Source organism: Salvia miltiorrhiza, chromosome 1 (assembly GCF_028751815.1).
Source record: "Salvia miltiorrhiza cultivar Shanhuang (shh) chromosome 1, IMPLAD_Smil_shh, whole genome shotgun sequence".
Classification (NCBI taxonomy): Eukaryota; Viridiplantae; Streptophyta; class Magnoliopsida; order Lamiales; family Lamiaceae; genus Salvia; species Salvia miltiorrhiza.
The window spans coordinates 54,982,382-55,004,928 of NC_080387.1; the positions used below are offsets into that span (position 1 = coordinate 54,982,382).

The 22,547-nt window shown below is 36.5% G+C and overlaps 4 protein-coding genes across 4 annotated transcripts; all 4 read left to right on the plus strand.

The window, feature by feature from the left end:
• LOC130994837 (eukaryotic translation initiation factor 5B-like) lies at positions 1–7,557 on the plus strand. Its single transcript, XM_057919934.1, has 12 exons — positions 1–199; positions 462–3,062; positions 3,153–3,260; positions 3,335–3,435; positions 3,554–3,644; positions 3,731–3,841; positions 3,924–3,989; positions 4,318–4,377; positions 5,446–6,003; positions 6,114–6,233; positions 6,889–7,008; positions 7,088–7,557. The coding sequence occupies exons 2-12, from the start codon at positions 528–530 to the stop codon at positions 7,151–7,153; spliced, it is 3,936 nt and encodes a 1,311-aa protein (XP_057775917.1). The 5' UTR covers positions 1–199; positions 462–527; the 3' UTR covers positions 7,154–7,557.
• Positions 7,558–9,002: 1,445 nt separating this feature from the next.
• On the plus strand, positions 9,003–11,541 carry LOC130994844 (uncharacterized). The gene is made up of 2 exons (XM_057919948.1): positions 9,003–9,435; positions 11,069–11,541. Exons 1-2 carry the CDS (start codon positions 9,067–9,069, stop codon positions 11,276–11,278), a joined length of 579 nt encoding a protein of 192 aa, XP_057775931.1. The 5' UTR covers positions 9,003–9,066; the 3' UTR covers positions 11,279–11,541.
• Positions 11,542–13,493: 1,952 nt separating this feature from the next.
• On the plus strand, positions 13,494–17,486 carry LOC130994852 (ras-related protein Rab7). The gene is made up of 7 exons (XM_057919960.1): positions 13,494–13,840; positions 13,975–14,001; positions 14,129–14,228; positions 14,327–14,473; positions 16,051–16,131; positions 16,201–16,346; positions 17,161–17,486. The coding sequence occupies exons 1-7, from the start codon at positions 13,788–13,790 to the stop codon at positions 17,222–17,224; spliced, it is 618 nt and encodes a 205-aa protein (XP_057775943.1). The 5' UTR covers positions 13,494–13,787; the 3' UTR covers positions 17,225–17,486.
• A 1,657-nt stretch (positions 17,487–19,143) lies between these two features.
• LOC130994861 (probable ATP synthase 24 kDa subunit, mitochondrial) lies at positions 19,144–22,334 on the plus strand. Its single transcript, XM_057919972.1, has 7 exons — positions 19,144–19,358; positions 19,579–19,681; positions 20,370–20,514; positions 21,087–21,197; positions 21,537–21,683; positions 21,838–21,960; positions 22,063–22,334. Exons 1-7 carry the CDS (start codon positions 19,317–19,319, stop codon positions 22,124–22,126), a joined length of 735 nt encoding a protein of 244 aa, XP_057775955.1. The 5' UTR covers positions 19,144–19,316; the 3' UTR covers positions 22,127–22,334.
• The last annotated feature ends 213 nt before the right edge of the window (positions 22,335–22,547 follow it).

Sequence of the window (22,547 nt, forward strand, 5' to 3'; positions counted from 1 at the left end):
TACCCGACTCGATATGAGTCCAATCCCCGACTATCTGAACCCTACTTTCCTTTCAGATCGTGCTGGAGCATTTCCCATAAGAAACCTCTCTCTCCATCTCCAAGTTATTATCTCTCACACAATTACACACATACACAGACATACATAAATCATATCAGGCTTTTATCTCCGTCTCGATCGTCAGCCTCGGGGGGACGAGGTGAGTCGTCTTGAATTTCTGCCGCTTATACGAATTAATCAATACGTAATTATTCATAATTGTTTGTGCCAAGTTTGTTTTTGTCTGAATTTTTTTGAATCTGTTTTGGGGTTTGGTTTCTAATGACGGCTGAATGTTGACGTTGAAAAGAGCTTTTTGGTAAAGGTTTCAAAGAATATTTTAAAGGAAAATTCGTTGTTTTTAGCCCGCGTGTGTCGGTGAGGAAGTGATCACTGATTCTCTTAGGATGGGTTTTTCGCAGGGATTTTTGTTGATTTTGGGGTGGACTTAATTTATTATTAGTCGAAAGTACTACTGAAGTGATTCGATGGGGAGGAAGAAACCTGCAACGCGTGATGAGGAAAGCGCCCCTACTACGGGTGCTGGGGCAGGTAAATCAAAGAAGAAGGGGTTTGTGATTACTGATGATGAATACTTTATGGGAACTGAGTTATCTGAGGAAGCTGTTGTTCCGGAAGAGAAAGTTGCTGCCACTCAGGGCAACAAAAAGAAGGGCAAGAAAGGGGGTTCGAAGAATATGGTGCTGAATGATGATGATGAAGATGAGGGGGATAATGTCATTGCAGACGCGGAGGATGAGGAGGAGGATGATGCTCCTGCAATTAAATTTGGTGGAAAAAAGAAGGCGAAGGCGAAAAAGAGTGGAAATAACAGCGGGTTTAGTGCTTCAGCTTTTGGGATGCTAGGAGAAGATGATGATGAAAATGATGTTGAGAGTAAGGAAAAAGATGACGAGGATGAAGATTTAGGCGTGCCTGAAATTTCCTTTTCTGGGAAGAAGAAGCCTTCTAAGAGTAAGAAGAGTGGTGGCAACATCTCTTCTGCCTTTGAATTGCTTGATGAAGAGGAAGAGAGTGGAGACAAAGATGAGAGTTCCAAGGAGGAAGACGAAGATGTTGGTATTACTTTTACAGGTAAAAAGAAGAAGTCATCAAAGGGCTCGAAGAAGACATCATTCAGTTCTGCATTGATTGAAGAGGAAAATGATGATGGTGCATCTGTTTCGAAGGTTGAGGATGATTTGGGAGAAGGTGGTGTTGGTGATCAGGAGGAAGAAGCTTTTGCAGTTAAATTTTCAGGCAAAAAGAAGTCGTCGAAAAAGAAGAATATTAATGATGATACTGCAGCTGGAACTGGAATTGGTGATACACCATCTGATATTGTTGAGCCGGATGAACATGGTGGTGATTCTAAAGATAAAAAGCCAAACTCTGAAGATGTAACTTCGAAAAACAAAAAGAAGAAAAAGAAAGGTGGGAAAAATCTTCAAGAAGAAGAAGAGGACTTGGACAAGATCCTGGCTGAACTTGGTGCTGGACCTCCTGTTACAAAACCTGTTCAAGATTCTGCTGCAGCTCCAGCTGCACCTCCTCCAGAGGAAAAGTTACAGAACCAACCCGTGGAACAAGAGGAGGCTGAAGAGGAGGGACCTGCGGAGACTGCAACATCGAAGAAGAAAAAGAAAAAGAAGAAGGCATCTGTTCCTGCAGCGGAAGAAAAACCAGAAGAAACCAAAAATGAGAAAAATAGTAAAGTAACTGGTAAGAAAGTCCCAAAGCATGTCAGGGAGATGCAGGAGGCACTTGCCAAACAGAGGGAAGCTGAAGAGAGGAAAAAACGCGAAGAAGAAGAAAAGTTGAGGAAAGAAGAAGAGGAAAGGCGTAAACAAGAAGAACTGGAAAGATTAGCTGAAGAGAAAAAGCGCTTAAAGAAGGAGAGGGAGAAGGAGAAGCTCCTTAAGAAAAAACAAGAAGGAAAGCTTCTCACGGGGAAGCAGAAGGAAGAGGCTCGGAGGTTGGAGGCAATGAGGAAGCAAATACTAGCTAATGCAAAATTGGACTTACCCACTGGAGAAGCTTCTGGAGCACATGCCAAGAGACCTCTGTACCAGAAGAAAAAGTCGAAGCCCCAGAACCAATCTAATGGAGCAGCCATTTCAGAAAATGGGGAGAGCACAGATTCGAAAGAGATCCAACAAGATGCTGTGTCAGAGTTGGATTCTGTTGAAGCAGAGAATGTTGAGGAAGTGGAGTCTCCGAGTGCACAGGTTAAAGCTGAGGTAACTGATGTTGTTGAAGACAATGGAGTTGATGAAGAAGAAGAAGAAGAAGATGATGATGAAGAGTGGGATGCTAAAAGTTGGGATGATGCTGACTTGAAATTGCCAGGAAAAAGTGTATTTGCTGATGAAGAAGTTGATTCAGAACCTGAACCCTTGCCTAAGAAGGATATGAAGAACACACGGACTGCACCTCAAGATGCTGAGCTGCATACAAGCAAGCCAATTGGCTTGGCTGAGAAAGTAACTTCAGTAATGCCACAGAAATCGGAGAATGTGGATGTTCAAAAGAACTCTGTGGCTGAGGGCAATGAAAAGAACAACAAAAAGAATTCTTCTAATCCAGATAAGAGGAGCAAAAAAGAAGTCTCTGATGATCAGCCTGTTCAGGATGGACAAAACCTTCGGTCTCCTATATGTTGTATTATGGGTCATGTCGATACTGGTAAAACGAAGTTGCTTGATTGTATTAGAGGTACAAATGTCCAAGAAGGTGAGGCAGGTGGGATTACACAGCAAATCGGAGCAACCTATTTCCCTGCTGAGAATATACGTGAGAGAACAAAGGAACTGAAAGCTGATGCAAAGCTCAATGTCCCGGGTCTGTTAGTGATTGATACCCCTGGACACGAATCTTTCACCAATTTGCGTTCTAGAGGATCAGGATTATGTGATCTTGCAATTCTGGTTGTTGATATAATGCATGGGTTGGAACCACAGACAATTGAGTCACTCAATCTTTTGAAAATGAGAAATACAGACTTTCTTATTGCCTTGAACAAAGTGAGTCGCCTTGTATCCTGGTGTTGTTGAGTTCTTCGTACCCATGCTTTTCCACTATTTTCATTTGGTGTTTTCTGTTTGGCAATATAGGTGGATAGACTTTATGGGTGGAAGACTTGCCGTAATGCACCAATAGGAAAGGCAATAAGGCAACAATCAAAAGATGTCATGATCGAATTTAACATGAGGCTAACTCAGGTCATATTTATCTATTAGGTCTCACTGTCTTGGCACCTACATTGGTCTTATCTAATGCGAATTTTCTGGTACAGATTATCACTCAGTTTAAGGAGCAGGGCCTCAATACTGAGTTGTATTACAAGAATAAAGAAATGGGGGAAACATATAACATTGTACCAACAAGTGCCATAAGGTTTTTCTAATAAGTACTTTGTTACTTTATGTTTGTATCTGGTTTACTATTTCTTAATTTCGTTCTCACAAGGCTATAAATTTCTTTAATTTCTGACTTGTGGGTGATTGGCAAACAGTGGCGAGGGCATCCCAGATTTATTGTTACTGCTGGTCCAATGGGCTCAGAAGACAATGATTAAAAGGCTTACATATAGTGAGGAAGTGCAGGTTTGTTCCCTCACCTACTGCTGCTTGAGAATGAGAAAGATACTTACCTGGAAATTCTCATCATTTATCCTCAAACTTTGCCACAGTGTACTGTTTTGGAGGTTAAAGTGGTTGAAGGACATGGGACCACAATTGACGTGGTGTTAGTAAACGGCGTGCTTCATGAAGGAGATCAAATAGTTGTTTGTGGCATGCAAGTATGCATTCTATGCTTTATTTTTGTTTTTAGTTCCTTTGGAAGGAGTTATTTACAAGCATTCTGCTCGATTTTTTGTACAGGGACCAGTTGTTACCTCAATTAGAGCATTGCTAACACCCCACCCCATGAGGGAGCTCCGAGTCAAGGTGAAACTTCTTACTCTATTATTATTGGAAGAATTTGCTTTGGTTATCTGGACCAAATTATTGTTTTTATTGCGAGTAGTTTCTATTTGCTAAGCTTGCTACTATGCATGGAAGTATTCCTAGAGTTATTTTTGTTTTTCTGGAAATAAATGTACTAGACTATCAACTTGGTGTAGTATTTTTCTTTGGATGCATTTCCCCAATTGATGTCGTCCTGTTGTGGTGCTGTGATCAAAGCACATCTGGAAGTGATAGTTTCATTGGATAACTTCTGCCTAGCATTGTACTTGTCATAATTGAATTTAACATTTTCATTATTTCTTTCCAGGGAACGTATTTGCATCACAAAGAAATCAAGGCTGCCCAGGGTATCAAGATTGCTGCGCAGGTAACTCTAACTCATTTTCTTAGCATCCCCTGGCCTCATAAAGTTAGAAAACTGAAGATAATTAATTTAGAAAAAGATGCTAGTTACTCCTAGGAAGTACGAAAGAGACTGGCGCTAGTATAAATGAATTACTGAAACATCATTTGGCTAAGATATGGAGGTGGAAACATGGTTTATGATGAATTACCTCACTGAAGAACCCATTTTCCAGTGCTCAAATGAAGCCCATTTATTTCAACATGGCAGCAGATCATTTACGGATTTCATGAAGGCGTCCACTATACTGAACATGGACTGCTTATCATTATTGGGTTATTGCATAGAGCAAAAAGAGTCTTACATGTCCGCTAAGGTCACAGCCATCCACCTTATGTGGTTATTTTAACATATAAAGTTTCACCAACAGAACTTCACATCACTGCCCAATCATTGTATGTCTGTTACCTACTCTAGAATGGTAGCTGAATATCCGTGTGCTGACTGTTCAAATCAGTTTTTTGTGTGTTTCGCACCATACGCATTTTCCCTGGGCTGGGGGAATTTTACATAGATGCTCCTCCCTCCTATTCCAGCATTTTGTTTTCTTTAGGGTCGACTTAGGGAATTAATATTGTGTATCAAACTGTAGGATTTGGGATTGGCAGATTAGCGTCATTAGACTGTATATGACTAAAAAGGAATCTCATTACACAAGAATGCTGTCTTCTATTTCAATTCTCCCCACTCATTCTCATGTTTAGATTTGAACTAGTTCATTGTAGTTTTCATTTATTCCAGAGTTATTTGCACACCAGGACCGCCCGTGTGATGTGATTGATGGATATTATCTGTATATTGCCTAATTAAACAGCTTCTTGTGGAATATGCTTTTATTTTGTGCGGATGCTTTTTCTTGTTCTTGTAATCATGATGATTTCTTTTTATTTTTGTTATTGTGCTGCTGATAGTTCTCCCTATTTCTATCGACTTTGAACCGTTAATGTGGTTAATTTGTGGTAAATGTGTTTCTTCTTCGTGTTAGTTGCCTTGGGATCTTGGCTAATGCTTCTTGCTCCTTTCTTTCTTCAGGGCCTTGAGCATGCTATTGCAGGCACTAGTCTCTACGTTGTGGGGCCTAATGATGATATAGAGGATATTAAAGAATCTGCTATGGATGATGTAAATTCAGTGATGAGTAGGATTGACAAAAGTGGTGAAGGGGTTTATGTTCAGGCATCTACACTTGGGTCTTTAGAAGCATTGCTGGAGTTTTTGAAGACTCCGGCAGTTAACATACCTGTCAGTGCTATAAGTATTGGCCCAGTACACAAGAAGGACGTGATGAAGGCTAGTGTCATGCTTGAAAAGAAAAAGGAATATGGAACTATACTGGCCTTTGATGTTAAAGTAACGCCAGAGGCGCGGGAACTTGCTGATGAGCTTGGTGTAAAAATATTCATTGCTGACATTATATACCACCTCTTTGATCAATTCAAGGCTTACATAGATAATCTTAAGGAGGAAAAGAAAAGAGAAGCTGCAGATGAAGCAGTTTTTCCCTGTGTCCTTAAGATCATGCCAAACTGTGTTTTCAACAAGAAAGATCCGATTGTCTTGGGGGTTGATGTCGTTGAAGGCATTGCCAAGGTAATATTTTTTAGATAGCATTCAATGCGCACAGACTATCTTGTAATTGATCGAGAAAATTGTGCTTCATTTGGCAAACTCATATATCTACATTCTTTTCGATCTTACAGATTGGAACACCCATATGCGTTCCAGGAAGAGAGTTCGTTGAGATTGGTCGGGTAGCTTCTATTGAAAATAATCATAAGCCTGTTGATTATGCCAAGAAAGGTCAAAAGGTGGCCATTAAGGTATGAGATAATGAAATCGGTAGCTTCTCCTCATCTTTCGAGAACTTTGAAATTTTGGCATATTCTGGATGATGTTTACTTAGATGAGCATCTAAACATCCTCTTCATGCGTAGATTAAACCACGGGTACCTATCTGGACCCACAGAACTAGCTGACCAGGCATATGAATGATAAGTGGAGCTATATCATGATTCTTTCTTAAACATTAATTTGTAAGGCTTATGTAGCCAATCAAATTTTTCTTAGATATCCAATATGCATGAAGAAAATTAATGATCTCTGCATTCATGTTTTATCCCATTGTTGTCACTGGCCAAGTGTGGCACAAGACGATGAAGCAGTTAACTGTAGAACTTGATTAGGAACGCTGTGTATTTTAGAGAACGGATAGTGATATCTGTGAGAAAAATCTTAGTCTTTTGGTAGAGCATCGCTTATATATTTTATGGCATCAATAGAATTTTACTTTGCACTTAAAAGGTTAATTTTTGGTAGACGAGATGCTTCCTATAATCCCCCATGATACTTCCCTAGAATGAGTGAAGACTTAAATATCTGAGTTCTACCTTATTTTGTTGCATTACATCCCATAATGTTGTTTTTCACTTTTTTTTCCTCCTGCTCTTGTAATGTGTTATGAGTATTCCTTTGCAGATAATTGGTAGCAATCCTGAAGAGCAACAAAAAATGTTTGGGAGACATTTTGAGATGGAGGACGAGCTCGTAAGCAAGATCTCCAGAAAATCACTTGATGCACTCAAAGAAAACTATGCGGTTTGTACATTTGATATTACTGACCTTTTCTTTGAAGCCCCATGAAAAGTAATCCTCACTCCTTTTTATTGATGTGCAGGATGATCTGTCTACTGAAGAAAAGCGATTACTTTTCAAATTGAAGAAACTGTTCAAGATACTGTGACTTGAATCTAATGGAGATCGATACGGCTGGGGCTGTTGCTATCAGGTGGCCGGAATAAGAGCTGCAACGAGACCAGGCATGAAAAACTTGCACAATTGCTGCAGCCGAGATCTTATTCATGAAAATCGTGGTAGTTGATCATTCGGTCAGTAAAGCTTTTGACGTGGATAGCAAATACAGTGGTTAATCGCCCTCGCCCTTTTGTAAACTTTGGAATGAGAAGTACTCGAGGAGAGTTTTTGTGTCCACTCTCCCAAATTGAGGTTTTCTGCACATATTTTGGGGTACATTCTAATGTTGAAAAGAGTTTCCATGATTTCCATCTCAAATTATAGAGTTTATTGGGTTGAAATGCCATTGTAACGGCTACTGGAGTTGGGAAATATGATTATATTTTTGCAAAATTTTAGTTGCCGGTAAAGTTTGAAGTACTGAGACTCTTGTTTACACAATCTAGCCAGCGGTGCTGCGGTAAAGTCGGTATAAATTTAATTATCTGTTAATTGCTAGTAATTAATACTCCCTCCGTCCCCTAAATGAGTATCTATATTTTCTTTTTCGTCCGTCCACGAAATGAGTATCCATTTCTCTTTTTGGCAAGTGTATCCAACACATCTCTTTAATTAATACACTCAAAAAGTGGGACCTTTAAACTATTCACATTACACTCTATGCATTTCTTAAAACTCGTGCCGTCCACAAATGGGTACTCATTTCGTGGACGGAGGGAGTATATGAATTTTCACTCTTTGATCTTTAAAATATTGCAATAATATCACTATATTTCAAATAATTGTATAATTAACACTTTCAAATTTTATCAATCGTAAAAAAGTGATGTGACATGTCTTACCCCAAATTGTGTTGAATGACTTCGATATTTTTTATTCGATCACCATTATGCTCGATTTGTCAATTTTTTTATGATTAAAAAATATTGAGGGTGTTAATTTTGTACTAACAAATTAGAAGGTGATAATATTATTATAATATTTTAAAAATTGTGTTAGAATTTCAAAAATTGATGAAAATTTTAACATTAATTGACAATTAATCCTTTAATTATTTATAAGCTAAGGTGCATGTCATCTCTTCTCTTCTCTCTCTCGTCCCCATTATATATCCTCGTTATATTAACATATGATATTATTTGTAGTCATTATCTTATATTGAATGGCGCAGTCCATTTTTCAAGGTTATATGCACCACTAGGGTGTTTGATAATGCACAAATCATAATACGAAAATGACTAATTAATCACACGGTTGATTTGTATAGAACAAATAATTATTTGTTTTTTAACCTACTAAACTAGGTGAAAGCTAAATCTCACCATTAACAAGTTGAGCTTGATTGTAATTAATATGTTGTGGTACATACATTATGAGAAACTTAACATTTCACAATTATGATAAGTCTCACCGTTAATAATACTAACATCTAACATGACTTTGCCCGATCAGGGGGCTTAGCCCACTGGCCACCGGGTCCTCACTTAAGTGTAGTGACCCGGGTTCGATCCCTCTTGGGAGCGAATTGGAGATGGGAGATATAAGGTGGATTTTGGTGAATGGAGAGATAAGGTGGTTCTTGGAGTGGATGGGGAACTAATTACTAACATCTAACATGACTTTGCCCGATCAAAAAAAAAAAATAATACTATAAGTTTGATTCTAATTATAATTTCATGGAAAAAAAATTCGCCATCCTACTGAAAAGCCAATGTACTGCTACATGAAATAATTGATCACGGAAGATTAAAAGAGAACAATAAAATGGGATTTGACCGCAATTAATATAAAATAATTGAAATTAAAAAAAGTTAAATTACAATTTACACAGCTAGAAAGGAAAAAACAAAAAAAAAACGACCACAGAAGCCAACAAAAGTTACAAAACACCTCGTTACAGCAATGGCGAGCAACAGCGGGGTAGGAGAAATCGAGGAGACGGAGGCGGCGGCGCCGCTACTGCAGAACACCGAGGGGCCGGAACCAGTTCTGAGGAAGAACCGGTCCGTCACAACAAGTGTGCCGGAGGCGGAGGTGCACATCTACAGTAGAGGGAAAGGCCCGATCGATGTCATCAAAATGGGGTTGGGTGGGTGGGACCAGGACCAGCTCGAGGTCCGAGAAATCCTCGACAAGTACGGCTTCAAAACGGCCTACGCGTTCACGCCTGGATCGGGTCGGGGCCTGCCGATCCGGTTCAACCCGAGGAATGGCCGCTCAATGCTCACGTACAAAGATGGCGCTCGTGTTTACGTCGACGGCGAGCCTAAGGTAAGATTTTTGAAGTTGTATTGATGCGTGAATTTTGGCTGTTACCGTGGAATTACAGTTGTTGTGTTTGGAATTTTGATCGAGGTGGGGAATATTAATTCCGGAATTTGAAGACATGTTTTACCCTAATTGATTGACCTTGATTGGATTATATGGTCTGTTAGGTGTTTGGGGTGATTTTATGCGGTCATGTTTCATTGCAGTCGCAATTTCTGTGTTTCTGGAAGATTTAATCAAGATGATGTTGGAAATTAGATAAAGAGTGTTGATGTCTTGATTTTGTTTTTGGCTCTCAATGAAATTTATTCGATTTGGAAACATATTTGCTGGCATTGCTGCATTTAACAGGATTGGTGTCTGATGTGGTGAATGGCGTTATTTGGTTCCTGATCTATGAAACTATCTTCTTCAAGCGTGTTAGAATATTTAGTATTCATTGAGTTAAGTGAGCATAAGATTTTCTACTTCTTTCTTCAGTTTCTTTTGGATGTATAGGTTAACCAGTGATGCATGGTTCAGCTATTTTTTTTCAAATTCCCATCTTTCATGGTGTTTGCTAAGTTCGTCCTACTGTACTTAATGAGTGAAAATGAAGACATTTTCAGATCTTGTTGAGAGGTTTGGGAGTGAACTTAATTTCAAGCTCAAAGGCAGAGTTTGTTGCGATTTCATCTGTCAAATTCTCACCTGCTCGTGACCTTAAAAACACAACCCTTCAAGTAGTCGGCTTCCACTCTTTTCATAACTAAAACAAAGAGAATGATATATACCTGTAGAACACTAAATGAACAAAAGTTTACCCTGTTGATCATGAACTGATGTATATTTTTAAGTGGAAAACTCAAGAGACTGTTGGCGACCAGCAATTTAGAATCATAAGGATGCAATTAGTTTTTAGGTGTCTGCTTTCCAGTTTTCCAAAAGTTCGGAGTAATTTTGGGCCATAGTTTGATAGAAAATCCACCAGAAATTGCTACTTGTTGTTCTGTCAGTCAGACTTTTCATCGTTTCATGTATATGTACAGCTATAGTTCTTTATGTGATCATGCACAATTCTAGTTGCATGAACTTGTGTCTTACTGCTACCTTTTGAATTGTTTCATGAGTTGAAATAAATTGAGATTGAAGTAGAAGTGGGGTGAGCATGGCTCCTGTACATAAGTTCAAAAATTTCACCTGTCAAAAACTAGAAGGGAAGAGTTTTTTTTTTTTTTTTTTAAGGGGGATTGTCAACTAAGCAGTCATTGTCAAATCTACTCAGGACCTTGAAGAATATGTTCTGGTCTTATTATGTCTTTCTTGACATGCATCCTAACTCATAATTGATAAATGAAATCTATTAGAGTAGTACAAATGTCCTAGTGCTTCACAGTCATTCATTCTTAATCAACATGATCGGGTTCTTCAAGTTCTTCAAACTTAGAAAAAATTTCAAGGGCTTTTGCTAATTCAAACATGAGTTTGTAGTATTAACAAATGTTTCTATATCCCTATTGGGCTATCACCATACAGTTCATAACAATACCTCATACCTTCTACATATTTTATTGCTGGACGTGCATGAGAAACATGCTCATACTTATGTGCCTTGTAATGTATCCAGTTTGGCTTATTTTTATGCTTGTGAATGCAGGATTCGTTGCTCAAGCCCATCACCAGAATAATACTAAGCGTGGCATTGATAACCATCATCATAGTCTTCGCTATGAAGGAGACACCAGTGTGGGCGAAAAATCTGCAGTCCTCAGTCGGTCCAATCCCACCGTGGGTTCTAGCGTGTGTAGTTATCGTCTTCACACGAATGAGGAAGAGAACCAAGAGTTTTCTGGAGAAATACCTCTAGCCAAGCCTTGAGACGACTCTTCACTCGAACCGAGACAATCTTACGTCCTGTATTATTTTGACTTGCACATCTCATGTAAGATCATAGTATCATGGTTTTGCTCTCATCTACTGTATGGGCTACATAAATTTTGTGCTGTAGATTATTTCCACCTAACTGATATGTTAAGCAACCTCTGTTTCAATATGTTTGTGCTTCTGTGACAAAAACTGAAGCTGTGAAACACGATTTACCAAATAACAATAATTACAGGTTTCATTGAATGTGGGATTTATATTTTATTGAAATCAAAAGGTCATTTTACTGTTTCTTCTTAGAGCTCTTGATGTGCTTGATCTTATTATGAACTTCTCGAGAAACCCTAAATCCGCCGGTGGCCGCGGGCAATCCGTCGAAAAAATTTTGGTCGTTGAGGAAGTTTGATGGAGGGTGCCAAATAGAGGGAAATACTGCTCACTAGGGTTCCTCACAATTGAGAGTTTTTGTTAAATATATACTCCCTCCGTCCGCCAAAAGTATTCCACAATTACTATATTTGGCGTCCGCAAAAAGTATTCCACTTTCCTTTTTAAGCCATGGTCCCACCATCCACCTTTATATTTTATCCTTACAAACACTCTTTATTTACAAAAAACCCACCCCAAATTCAATCTCAACCACACATCTCATAAAGTGGTGGGACCCTTTCTCCACTACATCAACATCATCACACATTTTATTAAACTCCGTGCCCGGCCAAAGTGGAATACTTTTGGCGGACGGAGGGAGTAACATCTTTTTAAAATTCATTGATTTTACTTTATCATCGTTGTTTTGGTCACTTCGTAGTTCGTAGCGCGGAAGTTTCGACACTCTTTGTTCTTTTTCTATTTGCATTTTTAGTTTATAATATGACTGAGCGAAAATTATATATATATATTTTTTTAAAATTTAGAAATCATAAGAATTGAGAGTTTAGTCCAACCCTTCTCATCACTATAAAATATTGCTTGATAAGAGTATACATTTTGTAGTTTGTTGATCTAGCCAACCTATCAATGTTGTTTAGGTTACTTTGTAGTGTGTAAGTCCTCGTACTTTTGATTCTATTCTAGTGTACTTTGAAATGTGAAAGATTGGTACTCGTTATATTATGTTTTATCTTGAATTTTTTAGTTTAGAATATGACTGAGCGAAAGTTATAATATTATTAAAAAAAACTTAAAACAAATGACCTCACATGTAAAAGATGATCTCTCATTTTCTTTTATTATATAGTTTCATTGTCCAAGGTTTAATTTGAAATAAGATATTTAAACTCAATTTTGTAGCTTTTTTTGGGGTTCGAACATAGTTAACAATAACTTAACATTAGATGGTAAAAAAACTTGTCCAACTTGCATTGGTCTTGCTATTACAGCCCACGCAAATCCAATATACATGCATAATTTAAAAACAAAATAATATAGTACTCCTTCTGTCCCACTGCAAGTCTGCAATTGGCACTTTTGAGTTGAGCATGGAGATTAAGAATAAAGGGTTAAGATTGTAAAGTAGGTAGGGTCCACTTATTTTATATGAGTAGAGAAAGTAGGGACCATATACTATTTTAGAAAAATGCCAATTGAAATGGAACAAATAAAAAATGATAATGCAAGTGTGCCAATTGAAGTGAGACGGATGGAGTATATAATACATAGGTAAAATTTGAGTTGCTAAAATATATATATATTTTTTTGTCAATAAATTAGTCTTAGCACTATAGCAAAGAGTTCCAACTTTTTATTTATTTTTGATAAATAAAGAGTTCCAAATTTAATTGTACATGGATTACGACAACATGAAAAACAACAAAAACAAAAAAGAAGTTCGATTCTTTATTCCATTACGATAAAAATTTTGGGGGGAAAAAATGATTCTTTATTCCATGATGTAAAAATGAGTGCCCTAGTAACAAACAAAGTGTTTCATCTTGGAAAAAAAAATACTCCATGATAGCAAAACTAAATAAAATATACTTGGAAACAATATAACATTATAGCAAAACTAAAATAAATACTATAAATAAAAGACGATAATATTGTCACTCATATTTCTAGACTCCGACAACTACTCATAAAATATAAAGTTAATTAAGAATCCACTATGTAAAATAAAACCAAAATAAAAAAGAAAAAATATAACAATAATTGGTATTAGGATTAAGTTTCGGATATTGCAGTAAACAGGTCGGTACAATAATTAGCAATAATTAAAAAGTTGATGAATTTATATTCAAACACGTATAGTTTATAATGTGTGTGTATATATATGTGTGTGTGTATTGTTACCCTTTGGAATTTAGTACCGCCTAAATTCGTATTACCAAACAAAAAAGTCAATAGTGTTTGTGTTTCAGATCGAAATTGGCGCCCCTTTTTCCTGTCTTTCATCTCTCACACACAAAATTTTCCCTTTCCTCTGAAATTGGTGAAAAGAGATTGTCGAAAAAGGAATTTTTTGTTGTTGTTGGATTTTAAATCAGTATCCAATGTCATTGCGTAGGCGAACATTACTCAAAGTGATCGTCCTCGGCGACAGCGGGTATTCTGATGCTGATACTATTTATTTTTTTCTTAGTTTTTTTTGTGCGATTTGATTTGTGCCTTTCGAGTTTAGGGTTAAGTATCGGAATTGACGTGTTTGACGTTGTTGGTTTTTTAATTATTTTTTTTCAGGGTTGGTAAAACGTCGTTGATGAATCAGTATCCTTTATTTATGTTTTCTCACTTGTATTACGCATTGATCTGGATGGTATTTGCACTTCAATTTTTTGAAGTTTGACGAATTGTTCGATTAAAATGTGTGAGGCTTCTTTAACTGGTGATATAGATATGTACATAAGAAATTCAGTCAGCAGTATAAAGCTACTATTGGGGCGGATTTCGTCACCAAGGAGCTTCAAATAGATGATCGTCTTGTTACTCTTCAAGTGGGTTTCAGTTTGCTTTCTGTAGACTTTGCTTCTCTTTTGACAAATTTGGTGGAAAATTTTTACTGAGTGAATGAACTTGTATTTGTGGTTGGTAGATTTGGGACACTGCTGGCCAAGAGAGATTTCAAAGTCTTGGAGTTGCGTTCTATAGAGGGGCGGATTGCTGTGTTTTGGTCTATGACGTTAATGTGATGAGGTCTTTTGATACCCTTGACAATTGGCATGAAGAGTTTCTCAAGCAGGTTAGTGTCTTCTGTTTATATAAGATTATTTGTTTGCTCGATTATCTTGATTTTGTAATTTGCTTTCAAAAGATTTTCCTGTATTTTTTCAGGTTTCGTTACTTGATAAGGTTTCGTGTCATTTGTTGGTAGTTTCTAATGTTCAGCTTGTTGAGTATCTAATAAGGAACATTCTAAGCTAGAAATTTGTATCTTAGGCTTAGTTGGTTGCAGAAAGGAAGGTTTGCTTCCTCTGGTAGTTTCAGGAGAAAGGGAAAAAGTTACATTTTACTTACCTGTGGAAATTAAATGCTATGCTTACATGTATCTTTGTTGTTTAATGATGACATAGATTTTTGTTTGAGAATTTTTTTGTTCGTGATATTTTAATATTTATTCAATCTGGGATGTTGTTTCAATGTTTGTTCATCAACTTCTGAACCTTTTTTGCATATTCTTTGTGAGGTCAGGCTCATATTTTAGTTGAAAATAAGAGAATAAAGACAGAATTCAGGACACATAATGCAAAGCATTAGTCCAAAAAAGACTTTATTTATATTGTTAGATTGATCAGAGGATACAAAAACGTACCACATTGTGTCCAAAGCATATTTGTTCTCCTCTTGGCTTTGCTGATACTTCATTCCCTTATAGCCATATGCATCACCCTGAAGTATTTAGTACTAACCACTTGAAGAGAATTTGTGCATTGTAGATTGAATAGGTTTACACCTTTTATGAGAATTAGCCTTACCATGTACAAGCTAGAATTGATGGTAAATGTATAGATAAGAAGGGTTTATATTTATCTATCTTGCTAATATAGTAGTAGGCAGCTCATATAATGCAAACCTTGCACAGTGAATGTGTTACATTGGTAATTATGCTGATTGGTCTCTTCTCCTAGGAGGCTTTGATCCTATTTCTTATGGGCACTTGCTAATGGAACTACTTGGTTAAGGTGTAATATTATGTCATATCACAGATTTTTATTCATTGACTATTGAATGGTGGTAGCATTAAAAAACAATAACTGGCAAAGAAAGTTTAAGATGTCTGTCATGCCTTGTGTTCAAAGTTAAGATTGTGATATCGCCTGACGTGCTCATTATGGATATTAAGTACAAAATAATGGCCTTGTGATTCTGACAGCAGTGGGAAGCGACTAGACCGCACTTTCGGTGCTTGTGTGTAATAATTAGGTGAATGAGTAAGAATAATATTTTTGACCTCTCACCATCTATATTTTTGGAATGGGCTTCATTGGCCAATTCATGTTTTGATTACAATTCTCACACTCAGATTTCTTTGTATGTTTGAATATATAACAAAAGTTACATGTTTGTCTGTTATGTCTATAGGATCTTGATGTTAGTTACATAGGCCAATCTGGTTGTTCCCTCCATACTCATGTTTTGCCATTATTGCAGGGTGATAACTAATGTTCTACAACTTATCACTGGCTGAATTATTATCATTAGCCTAAAGCTCTTATACTGATTCAATTGGCCCATCTACATATTCCTAGTTATTTACTTGTTACGATATGCTCAGTGTTTGGTGGCCGGATGGATTGATGGTATTTGGTTGTGATGCAGGCAAATCCACCTGATCCAAAGTCATTCCCATTTATATTACTAGGAAACAAGATTGATATAGATGGTGGCAATAGCAGAGTGGTAAGTTGATTTATTGAGCTGGTTATATTATAGTTTCTTCATACTTTGCTCTGATTAAATTGATTTCAGGTTTCTGAGAAAAAAGCAAAGGAATGGTGTGCATCAAAAGGGAACATCCCTTACTTTGAGACATCAGCCAAAGAAGATTACAATGTTGATCCCGCATTCTTTTGTATTGCAAAGGCTGCTTTAGCTAATGAGCACGACCAGGACATGTGAGTGGGATTTAAACAGTTTAATTAAAACGTGTTACTAGTGATCAACGTTCTCCCTTCTCTCCGATTGCATTGTCAGGCACAAATATTCTCGAGCCACATATCACCTATATGATAGCTCTGAATTTGGAGTTACTCACTTGTGTAATATTGGATTATGAGAACCAAATAGGAACTTTTTAGATTTTAGAAAATGTAACTTCTGAACTGCATAGGGGCTAGGCAACACCTACAATCTCAGTGCTTAGAGTTTCTGAAATTGTTCGTGTGTGGATTCACATAGTACAAATGCTATTTGATATAGGAACAGCAAAATCAAATTACGTTAATAGGGTTATTACTTATTAGCAAGAGCAGTACAGTAATTTCGTATCTTAGGTTTTTTAAACTGAATGATCTTAGTGAAAGCCTTGAACTTATGATGCTTGGGAGTTATATAACATCTTAGCTGAGCTTTCTTGCTAGTCTTGGTGCTTAGTCTTAGTTACATTTGATGCGTACTTAAAAAGCAATTATACATCTTTACTGTCACTTCTTTTGAAGTGTGCCAAACTTACTTCTTCCCAATTACATCTGTTGGGTTATAATAGAGTCTGGATAACTAGTGAATATGCAATGTACTCGCCTCCTGAATATATCTAGTCAAAATACCAGTGGAATTTATTTTGAATAGAAAGACCAACGATGCAGCATCGCTTGCAACTCATGATTTGCTTTAACTATCTTCTAATTCCTTCGAGATAGTTAGTCGAGCTTCCCCTGTGAGTTTAATTAGTGTCTTGGTTTTCCTAATTCGCTGAAATTTGTACCTCAGATACTTCCAGGGCATGCCGGATACTCTTCCAGAAGCCGAGCAACAAGGTGGTTGCGCTTGCTGATCCGAACTTTGTAGCCGATGTTAAATTGATGGGTTAACTTTCTTCCCGGCCATTCTTTTCTTTGGGGCTGTTATTTGTAGCCGCACATTTGCAAACACTGTATACTATGTTTCTCAAGATTTGAGTTGGGATTTTGTCCCTTTCCATTACTATTTATTCTTGATGTTGTAATCTTTGGTTTTTGACACTCATTTGAGATTTTGAGAGGCTTGTGATTTGCCTTCTTCAATTTTCACTATGCTATAAAACATGATTTGCGCAATGCTTTTACTTGCATTTATGTTATGTATTTTTTACATTCAGTAATGTGCAATATGAATATATAGAAGTATAGTTGATGGTTTCTTTTGATAAATTTCAGTTTAGTTATTTTTTGTTACAATTTATGTATTTTACATTCTGTATGATGTCATTACATCCACGTAGCGTTGCTTGCACTTTATACATTTTGATATTTATAGGTCATGACTCATAGTAGGATATGGAATGTAATATTTTGGTAATAATTCCTAAACATTAAAAAGTATTGTAACAGAGACTTGAGGAGCAAAACTTCTTTCAAAGAAAAAAAAAAGAATTTTATTTGTTTTGTCCTAAACAAATTTGATTCGTATTACTCGATTTTAATTTTGTCCAATGAATTATAGCATCTGTCGGATTTACTTCATTTCATGAAATTTGTCAATGTATTCATAAAAATAAAACATTATACTATTATAATCAAGAAACTAAAGAATGGATACATTGTTGTAACATATTTTAACACATGTAAGGAGATTATTTTTAGGAAAATCGCAATTTCATGAATTAAAATAAGATACAACTACCATATGTTAGAGCACTCCCAGCAGAAATCCCAAAATTATGCTCCTATATTCCTCCCTAAAGCTTCCCTATTTAATTTTAGGATCTCGATTTTATAAATGCATACACCAGATCTCCTATTTTCTACATAAAAATAATAATTATGTGTGGGCCCTACTAATTATAAGCTTAAAATAAATTTAGGGTGGGTGTAAATTTAAGATTGAATTTAGGTAGGTGTAAATTTTTTTGTGGGTCCCATCTAATTTAGAGGATCTGCTGAATGCATTTTTTTTATCTCATTTTCAATTGTTTTAGCCTAAATTTAGAGTTAGTGATGCATTTAGGTGATCTGCTGGGAGTGCTCTAATGTATTATTGTATCTTAAATAGCTCAAATTTTATGTTATCGGTGATTCTTGTAGTATTTTGTAAACTTGATTTAATGGCATATATAAAAAATATCTTATATATGAATGTGGCCCTTTTAGAAATGACACAATTTTTTTTTGAGAGGTAGAATGACACAATTACTATTGAACAATAATAACGGATTTGAAAATATTGATATGGTCTTATCTCCCATCATTTTAGGCAAGATGAGAAACCCAGCGAAAGTTTAGCTTAATTTTAGAGGTCAAATAATCCTATATGCTGTAATCTAACTAATTTCAGAAAGTTGGCGTTATATTGTCCATTTAGATTTTATTATTACGTTCCTCTAAAAAAATAAATAAATTAACGTTTTGGTAATTGAAATTTTCTTATACAAAAAATAATACTGAAATTCTTTCATATTTAGAAAATGAAAAAAAAAAAAAAACATTTCTTTAGTCTAAGACTATTCTTGTTTCTATGATTTTAATTCTTTTCCTCACAAGTAAGAAAAGATTACTGTTGCGTATCGAAATAAACGCTTTATTTACCGAATACTTCAAATTTACGAATTTAAATTAGCTTTCGAAATTTAAATTTAGATTTTATTGTCCACTAGCTTAAATTTGACTCGTTATATACCTACTACACAGTCGAACTTCGAATTTTAAAAACTAGGCCATAATTTGGGCTTTCTAACTTTTAGAAAGATATCAGCCCACTAAGATAATGGGCCATATCAGGAGAGACATCTCAAACGACAGCGTTTCCTCGACTCCTTCATGTTCTCTCCGAGATTCCCATTTTTGCCCCTTTACCTGAATAAACTAGGGCAGTTCCAAGCGAAGTATTCTCCAAATTCCAAAAATCGAACAAAACCAGCTCCCTGCTGAATTGCTTCTGCCAATCCCAAAATGGCTTTCACCTCTCGCTTCCTCTCGAGATCCACTCGCCAGGTTATCTCTCATCGATCACTATTTTCGCTGCATTTCGTTCTATTGACTGGATCTGCGTGCAGAATGCTATGGTTATTTCAGCATGATTGCAGCTCAAATCGTTGATTTTGTTGTGGTGTTGTATAATTTATGATTTTTCTTCCGGTGTAATATGGATGATTGATTTTCGATGTCCTTTTAATTTGTTTATTTTGTTGATTTAATTTTTGGTTTGTTGCAGGTGTATGCTGGGCAAAGTGTTATCCGATCGGAGTATGCTATTCCGGCGCGTTCCTTTGCCAAAGGAGCTGGCGGCGCTCCCCCCACCTCCTTGAAGGGTGATGGTGAGTTCTAAATCGTGTTGTTCACTCTCTCGTTCTATTACTGGCTATTTTATTTATTTTTTTGGGGTCAATTAGTGGGTTCAATCCTGATGATGATGACGATAAAATCTCCTGATATTTAGGGAGAGTACGATTGGGTAAGAAATGTACCACGGCCTGAAATGATCCTTGTGATCAGTATTTCTAGTAGTTAGCATGGTTGGGTGGTGTTTCGAAATTGGGTACTAAACTAGCCAGGGTTTTACTAATTTGAATTTGACAAATTCGTTTCTGCGAAGGGACGGATAATAATATTGAATGGGTGTTCTTGTGGCTCGGAAAGGCACCAATTGTGCATATTAGATTGTGCAGATTGTTTTGGATAACATTACTATCCTAACTCACCCGTTGCATGAAAAATTATTTAGTAAATCACTGATGCGGATGCCAGGTAGAGCCACCAATAATTCTCCTTTGTGCTTGTGTTAGGCTTATTCAATTGTTTTGTGAAACATCTGGTTCCTAACGTCTTGTGATGCCCTTACTGATCATGTGCATTGTAGCAAAATGTTGTCATCTTTTCTGTATCTTTATTAAAAGTTGCAACTTTGAAGTAGTCTCTTGACCTCAGATGCCCTTGCAGAGTTTCTGAATACTTGATGTCTCTTCTATATCTGAGTTTCTGACTGGTGCATATTTTTGTGCAAAGAGATGTTGAAGGGTATATTTCTTGAGGTTAAGAAGAAATTTGAGATGGCCATAGGGATCTTAAGAAAAGAGAAGATCGTCATTGCCCCTGAAGATCCTGCTGCTGTGTCCCAGTATGCCAATGTCATGAAGACAATACGAGAAAAGTAAGATCTTCTTACAGTGACTCGTTGTTTACTTGGTCTCTTTCAAATAATATTTGCCTTTTCTGAAGTGAAGACAGAACTTAAATAATTAATTTACCATGGAACCCATGTGAAAAACCAATTGGCTGATGGAGTCCCAGTGTTTTTTATTTTATTTTAATTTTAGTTTTTAAGTTATAATTAGAGGGGGAGTCTCAAGTGTTAATCCTTCATACTTAGCCCTTTCATTGTTGGATTGTTTGTTAGCACGAAATATGAAGAACATTTTCTTAGAAATTCTACTAGCTATCGTCTGATCTAGCCAGCCACTGAAAAAATCATTTGGAATCAAATAGAAATATGGAAATAATTTACTAATTTTATATTTCACCATGTAGTTGCAACACTATATTGCATTACAGACTTGGCATATCTTACTTCATGTGCCCTCCCTTTCTTTTCTTTTTCCGATTCCTTTTTTTTTGTTCAAGCTTTCAAAATCATTTAGATATGTAAAACATCTTCTTTCTATGTCTATCTGATCATATGAATTGTTCTTTTGTTTATTGCTGGGGTGTGCATTCTACGTGCAGGGCTGATCTTTTTTCTGAGTCACAGAGGATCAAGTACACAATTGATACACGAACACAAGACATTCCTGATGTTCGATCCTACTTGCTAGCCGTGAAGGACATAAGGGTGAAGTATGTTTATGCTTTAATTCCCTGCTTATGTATCCCTTCATTTGTATTTCCTTCTGATTTTGTGGATGCTATTTTTACTGTTCTTTTTTGTTTCATTTTTCCCTGCATTGTAATTATATGAAATTTATGATACATGCTATATGTAATATTTACTTCTTTGGTTTTTTAATCTTAACTATGGGTTACTGGAATATAGCTTGTTGAATCATGGAATTCTTTTATCAGGATTTGTTTTTCTTCCAAGATAATTTTGGTAAAGGAAAATGTCATGTGAACGTGTTGTTTTAGCATGCAACTGAGCTGCTTTGGTTGCTCATTTTCTCAAGTTACTTTTGGCAGGAGAGGCCTTATTGATGAACTAGGTGCAGAAACTATGATGATGGATGCATTGAACAAGGTTGAGAAGGAATTGAAGAAACCTCTCTTGAGAAACGATAAAAAGGGGATGGGCCTGCTGAAGGCAGAGTTTGATAAGGTCAACCAAAAGTAAGCTCCACAAAATAAAATTAGCATTCATAAAGAAGCAATATCTTCTATCGATCTTTTTGTCATTGGTAATACCTGCAAACATTTTGCCCTTATCGGTTCTAGGCTGGCTTTTCCTGCTGGTGTGTACTTATTGTTACTCGTCATCATGTAGGCTTGGCATTCGTAGAGAAGATCTGCCCAAACTTGAGGAGCAGTTGGAACTTAAAATTGCAAAGGCCCAACTTGAAGAGCTGAAGAAAGATGCTGTTGAAGCAATGGAAACTCAGAAGAAACGGTATGCCTTTTAGCCGTCCCCTAAACCCCTAAATTACATGCAACATGATGTTTCTGTCGAGAAATTGAATTCGAACAATGTCTCCCTTACAACTTATTGCAGGGAAGAGTTCAAGGATGAAGAAATGCCCGAGGTGAAGTCGCTAGACATCCGAAACTTCCTTTAGAACGAAATTTCCCCCTATCTTGTCTACTCTTTTTTTGCATTATTGTTCTCTCTTGGGCAATCTCCTGTGTGGGAGATATTTTGCTGCTGACTGATTGAAGAGGAACAGACATAAGAAGTCCTACCTTTGTTTAATAATAGTATGTCAGGAATTTTCTCAGACATACATTGGAAAAGTTTGTTATCCGATGCTCATGTTTCTTGTTTGATGCACTGTGTCTTGGAACAAACAATGGTTGTGCCAATCACTATTTGCCTCAGAATCTTGGTATTCTCTTCTCTCCTGTTGATAGCATTGTTTGATTAAATTGGTCGGAGATTATTCAAATTGAATTGGTCATAAGGAAAGCTAAAATTCATAAGATAAGATTAATCTCCATAACAACATAAGTGTATTTTTTTTGAAGCGTATAAATCAAGAC

What these genes read in the sequence shown, in the direction of transcription:
- LOC130994852 (XM_057919960.1), top strand. Translation starts at nt 13,788, where the DNA reads ATGTCATTGCGTAGGCGAACATTACTCAAAGTGATCGTCCTCGGCGAC. An exon ending in ATGGTGGCAATAGCAGAGTG is followed by an intron (nt 16,132 to 16,200) that starts GTAAGTTGATTT and finishes AATTGATTTCAG; the next exon opens with GTTTCTGAGAAAAAAGCAAA. An exon ending in AATGAGCACGACCAGGACAT is followed by an intron (nt 16,347 to 17,160) that starts GTGAGTGGGATT and finishes TTTGTACCTCAG; the next exon opens with ATACTTCCAGGGCATGCCGG.
- LOC130994861 (XM_057919972.1), top strand. Translation starts at nt 19,317, where the DNA reads ATGGCTTTCACCTCTCGCTTCCTCTCGAGATCCACTCGCCAG. An exon ending in GTGAAGGACATAAGGGTGAA is followed by an intron (nt 21,198 to 21,536) that starts GTATGTTTATGC and finishes TACTTTTGGCAG; the next exon opens with GAGAGGCCTTATTGATGAAC. An exon ending in ATGGAAACTCAGAAGAAACG is followed by an intron (nt 21,961 to 22,062) that starts GTATGCCTTTTA and finishes AACTTATTGCAG; the next exon opens with GGAAGAGTTCAAGGATGAAG.
- LOC130994844 (XM_057919948.1), top strand. Translation starts at nt 9,067, where the DNA reads ATGGCGAGCAACAGCGGGGTAGGAGAAATCGAGGAGACGGAGGCGGCG. An exon ending in ACGTCGACGGCGAGCCTAAG is followed by an intron (nt 9,436 to 11,068) that starts GTAAGATTTTTG and finishes TTGTGAATGCAG; the next exon opens with GATTCGTTGCTCAAGCCCAT.
- LOC130994837 (XM_057919934.1), top strand. Translation starts at nt 528, where the DNA reads ATGGGGAGGAAGAAACCTGCAACGCGTGATGAGGAAAGCGCCCCTACT. An exon ending in TTAACATGAGGCTAACTCAG is followed by an intron (nt 3,261 to 3,334) that starts GTCATATTTATC and finishes TTTCTGGTACAG; the next exon opens with ATTATCACTCAGTTTAAGGA. An exon ending in GTCAAAAGGTGGCCATTAAG is followed by an intron (nt 6,234 to 6,888) that starts GTATGAGATAAT and finishes ATTCCTTTGCAG; the next exon opens with ATAATTGGTAGCAATCCTGA.